Raw genomic sequence first — 8485 nt, 5'->3', positions numbered from 1 at the left:
ACCCATTTCGTCCGCGGCCGTTCGTTTGGGTCGGCGCGGACAGAAAAGGCGGCCCAATGCGCCGACCCAAACGGACGCGCGTCCGTTTTTCATCCGTGGGCGACCCATTCCCGGCCCATTTTTGAGCCTGATTTGCGCCGGCGCGGACACGCGACGGACGCGTGCACGCTCGCCTACCCCTGTCCCCGAGCCTGCTGGTCTGTGGCACATTGGCCTCCCCTCTCACCCCCCGGCCAACAAGCAACCCTCGCCCCGCATCCTCTGTCACCGACGCTGCCTCCGCATCCGCCCAGCAACGCCGCCCCTGCCCCCAGTCGCCAGCCGTCGCCGTTTTGCCGCCGGGGAGCAAACTGGTTCCCGCTGCTGCTTCCCCCACCACACAGCCGCCCGTGACCAAGAAGACGCCTCGTCGCCCCCGCCACATCCGACCGGCATGCTCATCGGATGCCGGCAGGGCAGCTAGCTGTTCTGTGGGCGCCGCGTCTCCCCTCGCCGGCCATCTCCTTCTTCGACGCCCGCAAGCTGTTCGACAGTTTGCCAAGGTACGAAAATGGACTCCTCCGACGAGTTCTTTTTCCACAATTTCCTTTGCGAATCCGACGATTCGTCGTCCGACGAGGAGGAGGAGATATTGGCTGCCGTGTTGGTCCATCACCACCTCAACAACCAGCGGCCGTTGTTCCGTGGCTCCATTCCGGGCCACCTTCCAGCGTTGAATCGTAACCGAGAGAGCGGGCATTTCCTTCTCTGGAAGGACTACTTTGATACAACAAACCCGTTGTTCAAACATCACAAATTCCGCCCCCGGTTCCGTATGAGTAGGCATGTTTTCAACCATATTATAGAGGGAGTGGTCGGCTATGATGACTACTTCGAGTGCAAAGAGGATGCCGTCGGCAAGATTGGTTTCTCCTCTTATCAGAAATGCACTGCCGCCATCCAAATGCTTGCATACGAAGTGCCCGGTGATCTCATTAACGATTGCGTCCGTATGAGCGAGTCTACATGCCTAGAGTCCCTATATAAGTTCTGCAAGGCTGTGATTGCTGCGTTTGGCCCTGAGTACTTGAGAGAGCTGACAGGTGAAGATACAGCCCGTTTGTTGGCGATGAATGCCAGCAGGGGCTTCCCGGGGATGCTTGGCAGTATAGACTGCATGCACTGGGAGTGGAAGAACTGCCCTTCTGCTTGGCAAGAGCAGTATAAGGACATGTCAGGGCTTGCACTGTCATACTAGAGGTCGTGGCGTCTCAAGATCTCTGGATCTGACACTCTTTCTTTGGGATGGCTGGATCACACAATGATATCAACGTGCTTCAGCACTCGCCGATGTTTACTAGGCTTGCCAAAGGCAACCGCCCACCAGTGAACTTTACTGTCAACGGCCACAACTACGACAAAGGGTACTATCTGGATGGCGGTATCTATCCTCGGTGGACCACTGTTGTCAAGACAATACCCAACCCTGTCGGAGAGAAAAGGAAAAGATTTGCCCAAGAGCAAGAAAGTGCTAGAAAGGATGTCGAGCGTGCCTTTGGTGTTTTGCAATCTCGATGGGGCATCGTTCGGTATCATGCTAATACTTGGAGCACGCAGAAACTATATGAGATGATGACTGCTTGTGTGATCATGCACAATATGATCGTAGAAGACGAGCGCCCGGAACGTCTGTACGATCAAGGCTTTCAGTTTTAGAGTGAGAATGTTGTGTCTGAGCATGGAGTAGCGGCAACAGTTGAGCAGTTCACTCAGTTTCATGAAGACATGCGTGATTGGGAAACTCACGTGCAACTGCAAAATGATTTGGTTGAGCATATGTGAACTCATGTTGGCAACCAATATATGTATCTTCTTTTATTCGTTTGCAAAACTATGTGAAACATTTTTATTTTTATTTGGCATGTAAAACTATAATATTTATTTGGGCGGCTAAACTATTTTGCTTGTTAAATTTTTATTTCATAATATGTTTAAATGCAAATCAATGTAAAATTAGGCGGCCAGCCGGCCACGCAACACTAGTTTAGCTGGAACAAAATATGCCATTCCCCGAAAGCCAGGGAGCGCCCATTTTGCCGGCACGCCACGGCTGGCCCGCGCACGTAGCATGCCTGTAGGTGGAGGAGAGCAGACAGACAGAGAGACCACGGGCGCCTCACCGGTCAAGTCCAACCACCACTCACTCACTCCCTCACTCACTCCGAAAAGCCGGCGATCGCGGCGGATCCGACGACCCAGGCTGGGTCAAAGCCCATCCCCTCGAGATCCCCCGCCGCCCGCCCTGACCCCACGTGCCCCGGGCCCACGTGTCACCACCCAGTCCACGCCCCCCAACCCAAAGCGACCCACCACCCGCTTTCTCCCCTTCCTATTTCCCGCTTTTACTTTCCCCACTCCATTCTTTTACCTCCCCTGTTTCCCCCTCCGACCTCGCCCGCCGCCGCCGCCGCCGCCGTCGAGCCTCCTCCTCCTTCTCGGGGCGGTGTCGTTTGGCCCGGCCCGGCCACCCCACGTCCCTGGATCGGGGCGCGCGCGCGCGGTTTTCTTCACCCTCCGCTCCGCTCAGGTACGGTGATCCTGATTCTTTCTTTCTTTCTTTCTTTCTTTCGTGCGCGCTCCTCCGGTGCTCCGGTAGCCGTTCACCGACGGGATCCACGCCGGCCCGGCCGCTCGGGCAAATGTGGCGGCTGCTGGTCCTGCTTGCTGGGCTGCTAGTGCTCTGCCTGCCAGACGGCGGGGGATCCTTCAGAACCGATTGGTAGATCTGCGGCCATCTATTCCAATGCGGTTCTGGGGCGCCTGCACGCGCGATTCTGGTTAGGGGGGAATGGCGTCCAGATGTGGCCGGCTCTGGATTTGTGGCGCCAGCGCAGGACAGGCTCCTGGGGATTGCTGGTGGGATTCAGTTCACCTCGCATGCACCCATCACTTCTTGGCTCGGATACTGGTCAATTCATAGTGTTTTGGTGACTGCATTATTGGTTCAGACTTCAGAGAGATAGATAGGCATCCCACTGTAGATGGATGCAGTCATGGTTGGTAGGGAAACCTAATATTATCAGCTATACATACACGCCACCTAAAGCAAACAATAAGTGCAGTTCTCTAGTAGTCTTTAAATTAAGGAGCGTCGCTCCCAAATTCATACCATCAAACTTATAACAGCAACACAGTCCATTTTGATTATTACAAAATGTCAGAACCCGAAAGTCGCCAGCCAGCACCTACTCAGGGAGACATCTTGATTGTGCAGTGTGCACTTCACTCCCTGCTCAACGCACACACCGCAAGTCCTACACTGGCATTGCATGGAACCAATGTATATGCACTTGTATCATCGATTGCTCTCCAAATGGATTTACTATGACTTGATTAGCTCCAACATTTGTTCATCTTGCAGCTGAAGAGAATCCTGCCACCACGGTTCTGTACCAAGTGGCTGGCGAGAAGCCGTGTGAGTCGCTAAACAAGTGCGAACCTTGGAAGCTGGTAAAAGTTCTGTGGACCGGCAGGTCTGGTGTTGGGAACAACCTTTTGTGATCAGATAATTTGAACAAGGTACAAAATCAAATTTCCATGCACTTGTTATACTCACATAGCTGATTCATGTTAGTATTAACTGGAAAAACAAAAAAAGAAACCAGTTTTGAGCCTTCAGTAGTTCGTATCCCTTGCTATTCTCTCTTGTACCAGTTTATGCATCTATTTAGTATTTACACCTAAATTAAGTAGACACTATTTTTTGAAAACAATGAAAACACTGCAAACATATCTTATATTTAGTTAAAGAAAGGAAAATATCAACCCAAATTCTATCATCTCTTTCATCATGTAGCTTTGTTTCCTCGTCCTCCTGCTGACCACTGACATATCAACCCAAGTCCAAGCCGACGGGGCTCTGAATCTCTTGGCCTCTACTGTGTGTGTACCGCCACCTGCCCTTCAGCTGCTGTCGTGCTATATCTTACCACCAGCTACCGCCAACCTCTCAATCTAGCCCCATCCCCCCTGAGCACCTCTGCCTCACCTGCGCGTTACCACCATCATTGTTACCTCTTTTCCTCATTGGGACATCATGCTCCTGCTGTTTCCACCCTCTTCTGCAATCTTTGGCCATTGATTTTGAGGTATGAGCATGTTTTCATCCAGTGGTTAGTTAGTAGTTACTACCGCACTGACCTCCACATGTTTTCATCTAGATCTACCCCTGGCCTGATGGCTGGATCTGTGTTTGCGCATGCCTGCGTTTTTCACTCGCCTTTTGGGTCTATCTTCTGGGCCACCGGCACACTCGACTGTGGGTCAGAAAAATGCTGCCGAGATGTGGCTGGCTCTGGATTTGTGGTGCGATCACGGGCACAACACAAGCTCCTGGACTTTGTTGGTGGAATTCAGTTCAGATGCTCAGGACCTTTGGGTTTATTGAGCCCATCCATGGTGTTTTTCGTGACTGTATATAATTGGTTCAGATAGGTAGATAGGTAGGGAACCTACTGTGCAATACTATGAATTAGAGCTTAGTACCTAGCAAGCAAGTAGTAGTTAGTATCTGATTGGATGAAAATGTGTTCCTCAGTACCTTCTCAGGGTGCATAGACATCTGAATTGTGCACCTCCCTGCTCTGTTTACCTCACATACTACACTCACAACAGTAGCATTGCATGCAACCAATGTATATGCACTTGTATCATTGAGTTTCTCTGTGCCTTGTGTTATGAAAATTGCCTTGGCTCTCGAAATGAATTTATGACCAACATCTTATTCGTCCTGCAGCTGAAGAGAATCCTGCCCCCATAGTTCTATTTCTATAGTAAGTGTTGGCAAGGAGCCACGTGGGTCGCTGAAACGGGTGTGTGCACTCGGAAGCTGGCAAAAGTTTAGTAACGTGTGGAAGGAACTTTCTGAGACCAGAGAATTAGAAACAAAGGTATAAACTCAAATGTTCTATGCATCGTGTCGTAGTCATGTAACCTATTCATGTTAGTAACTGGTAGATACCATTTTTGCTGCCAGTTTACTGACAAATAGACACCAGTTTTGACTCTTCAAAGAAGCATGCTTCCTTCATTCCTTGCCATTCTATCTTGTACTGCCTGTTTATTTATCTATATACGCCTATACTAATTACACATTTTATATTGTAAGATAATTAGAACACTGAAGAAGTATTTTATTTAGTTAAAGAAAAGAAAAATATCAACCCAAACTCCACCATCTCTTTCTTCATGTACCTTTGTTTCCTCTTACTCCTGCTGACCACTGACCTACCAACCCAAGTCCAAACCAGCGCGGCTCTAAATCTCTTGGCCTCTAGTGTGTGCACACTATACTGCCACCTGTCCTACCGCTGGCTGCCGAGCTGTATATTACCAGCAGCTACAGCCGACGCCTCAATCCAGCCCCCATGCCCTCCCTCCCCCAAACACCTCCACCACTCCTGTGAGTTGCCACCATCGCTCTTACCTCTTTTCCTCACCGTGACATCGTGCTCCTGCTGTTTCCAGTTTTCCACCCTTCCACAATCTTTGGCCATTGGGTTTTGAGGTATGGGCCTGTTTCATCTAGTGGTTAGAGCAACTCCAACGGGCCGACCCAAACGGACGGCGTTTTTGTCCGCTTTTTGTCCATTTGGGTCGGCCGCCCGCCCGCCGTCCGCCCTCTTTTAGTTTTGGGTCGGCAGTGCGCCCAACGGGCCGACCCATTTTCATGACCGCGCGCGTTTTAACATCGTGCCCTCGCCCTGATTTTGACGCCCCAGCACGCGGGTTCGCGCGCGCTGGTTTTGGCGCTCCAGCGCACGGGAAAGGTTCGCGCGCGCGCCGCGGCCGGCGCTCGCTATAAAAGAAGGCGCTCCCTCCACACTCTGTCGGCCGCCCACTCTCGTCGCCTTTGCGCCACCATGTCGATCCGCCGCTTACGCGCTTCGGATTTTCGCGGAGTCCGCGAGCGCCGCTCCGGCGCCTTCTCCGCCGAGATCTGGTTTCGCGAGAAACGTCTCGTCCTCGGCACCTTCGACACCGCAGAGGAGGCGGCCCGCGCGCACGACGCGGCGGCGTGGCGCCTCCTGAGGCCTCGTCGGGATATGAATTTTCCCAACGTGTCGAGCCAGCGGGCGCAGGATCTGGCGCCTCTCCCGTGGCTTTTCACCGACGAGGATCATCGTGTCCATCGGAGGCGGCAGCGTCGCCTCGTCATCGCAGAGAAGGACGTGGAAGCCTTGGTGCTGTGGCGAGGAGGCTACCCGCAGGACATCGTCGACGAGCGCCAGTTCTATAAGCAATTGAGATCGGAGAGGGACGCGAGGAGGAGGGAGCGAGCCGCCTATCGGGAGGACAAGCGTTCGCGGAAGCAGGCAGCTCAATTGAAACTGAAGCTACAAGAAACGTCGGGTTGGGACTTTGAAGACGAGCAGCTTGCTGACGCCTACCTTCAAACGTCGGAGGAGGACATTACCGAGTCGGAGTCAGAAAACGACGAGTAGTGGTCTTTTTCTTTTATCTGTGTACACTAGAACTATCTATGTATCCATTTTAATCTGAAAAAATGGCCGGCGGCATCGGCGACGTAGCAGGCGGGCGAGTGTGTGAATCCAATGTGCCACCGACCAGCGGGCTCGGTGAGGAAAGAGGGCGAGCGCGCGCGCGTCCGTCTTGTGTCCGCGCCAACGCAAATCAGCCTAAAAAATGGGCTGGGAATGGGTCGGCAGGCGGACGAAAGCGGACGCGCGTCCGTTTTCGTCGGCGCGTTGGGCCAGCTTTTTTGTCCGCTCCGACCCAAACGGACGGCCGCGGACGAAATGGGTCGCCCCATTGGAGTTGCTCTTAGTTACTTAAATCGTGCTTACCTCCACATCTTTCATCTGGATCCAGCCCTGCCCTGATGGCCAGATCCGTGTTTGCGAATGGCTGCTTTATTCACTCGCTTTTTTGATGCACCGGTAAGATCTTTGTCAGGTACCCCATGTTGAGCTGAACTTTGGTATTCAGATGCAGACATTGTAGTCTTGCGGTGTAAGTTGATCAAGATATTACGTATGTAGTGCTGAGAAAATGTCCAATTTGAGGTGTCTCTTTCTTGGTTTGTTGTGGATCCATGATGTTTAAGTAACTATATAATTGGTTCAGGTAGACAGCCAACTGTATCTGTAGGTGCAATTATGGTTGGTGAGGATAATAACAGCTGCATTTCGGTTCCCTATTCCTGGTATGAAAATGTGGTTGACAGCACTTAGGCAGGGCGAGATCTGAACCAAAGGATCAGTTCCCCAATTGTGCACTTGATAAAATTGTGCACAGTCATGCCGCCGATTACCTGACTAGAATGGTTCCCTGCTTACCTTACCTACTGAAAGTCAAACAGTAGCATAGCAGGGAACTAATGCATAACTGTATGAATGAGTGGTTAACCTTCTGCTTTTTTATGTTATAAAACTGATGTGGCTCTCCAAATGAATTAATGGTTAATAGTTCCAATGACTTATTATGTTATTCATCTTGCAGCATATTAAGGTAGCAGCTGAAGATATTCTGCTCCTGCTACTACACATTATTTTGGTGGTCTGGTGGTCTTGATTGAGCTGTCTGTTAGATTCAGTTCATGGTGGCTGGATGAGAAGCTGAAATGCTACTGGCTGTGGAGGGAGGAGGTTTTTTCTCATCATCCGCATCAGGATACAGCCATGGCCTTGCACTTTTGTTGCTCGGCCGGAGAACTGAGGAACAGCCTGTAAGGGCATCGTCCTGGAATCACTATCGACTAGTCGATCGGGAGGCTGGGCATGGGGGGCCACTGCCTCCAACAAAAGACGATGTTCCTGGTAAATGTGCTTCCTTCACCTGCTTTGGCTGCACACCTGCTAGGCTTGAGGGCGCATCTCCTCCGAAATTGAGCTCAAGTAACACGCGGCAGCAATTATCCAGTTCCACAAGCAGGAAAGGAACAGCCAATGGTTCCTCCATAAACGGAAGCGGGAGAAAAGGCTGTCTTAAGAGTAATTCGAAAAGGGACTCGTCTGACCGCGGTTCTATTGTTAGTGACAGCGAGGAACAACCACGGGAGTCTCTGGAGGAGGTGCAAACCTTGAAAACTGGTATGGAGCGGAGGAAAGTTCACTGGACTGACACGTGTGGGAAAGAACTTTTTGAGATCAGAGAATTTGAAACAAGGTCGGTAGCTTCTCTCATTTTGTTTTCACTGTCACCATACACACCAGAATACGACAGTTTTAACTCTTAGAAAGCATGTGTCACCAATAGTTTTAGGCTCCATGGGTATTAGCATTGAATGTATACATACTGCTTGCACAGAATACTGAAGCTATGTTTTTAACAGCGACGAGGGTTTGTCGGACGACGAGGGGGAGAATGATGGCTACAAGAAATGCGAGTGCGTGATCCAGTAGATTTGTTCCTGCACAGTATCCAGTCACAATTTTGTCATGGTTGACACCACCTGTACTTTTTATTCGTCCTCGACCTTTAATCT

General features: G+C 51.1%; 1 protein-coding gene across 2 annotated transcripts; it reads left to right on the top strand.

Moving 5' to 3' along the window:
* Positions 1 to 2376: 2376 nt before the first annotated feature.
* LOC119294893 lies at positions 2377 to 8479 on the top strand. 2 transcript variants are annotated; one of them, XM_037573178.1, is made up of 5 exons: positions 2377 to 2566; positions 3401 to 3558; positions 4775 to 4928; positions 7501 to 8166; positions 8333 to 8479. In XM_037573178.1, exons 4-5 carry the CDS (start codon positions 7622 to 7624, stop codon positions 8400 to 8402), a joined length of 615 nt encoding a protein of 204 aa, XP_037429075.1. In that variant the 5' UTR covers positions 2377 to 2566; positions 3401 to 3558; positions 4775 to 4928; positions 7501 to 7621; the 3' UTR covers positions 8403 to 8479. The 2 variants fall into 2 exon arrangements, with proteins under 2 accessions (XP_037429075.1, XP_037429082.1); XM_037573185.1 differs by lacking the exon at positions 4775 to 4928.
* The last annotated feature ends 6 nt before the right edge of the window (positions 8480 to 8485 follow it).

The sequence above is a fragment of the Triticum dicoccoides genome, chromosome 1A, assembly GCF_002162155.2.
Source record: "Triticum dicoccoides isolate Atlit2015 ecotype Zavitan chromosome 1A, WEW_v2.0, whole genome shotgun sequence".
NCBI lineage: Eukaryota > Viridiplantae > Streptophyta > Magnoliopsida > Poales > Poaceae > Triticum > Triticum dicoccoides.
Note: the sequence above shows the minus strand (reverse complement) of the source record. Positions and strands in the feature narration are given on the sequence as shown.

What these genes read in the sequence shown, in the direction of transcription:
- LOC119294893 (XM_037573185.1), top strand. Translation starts at nt 7,622, where the DNA reads ATGCTACTGGCTGTGGAGGGAGGAGGTTTTTTCTCATCATCCGCATCA. An exon ending in ATCAGAGAATTTGAAACAAG is followed by an intron (nt 8,167 to 8,332) that starts GTCGGTAGCTTC and finishes TGTTTTTAACAG; the next exon opens with CGACGAGGGTTTGTCGGACG.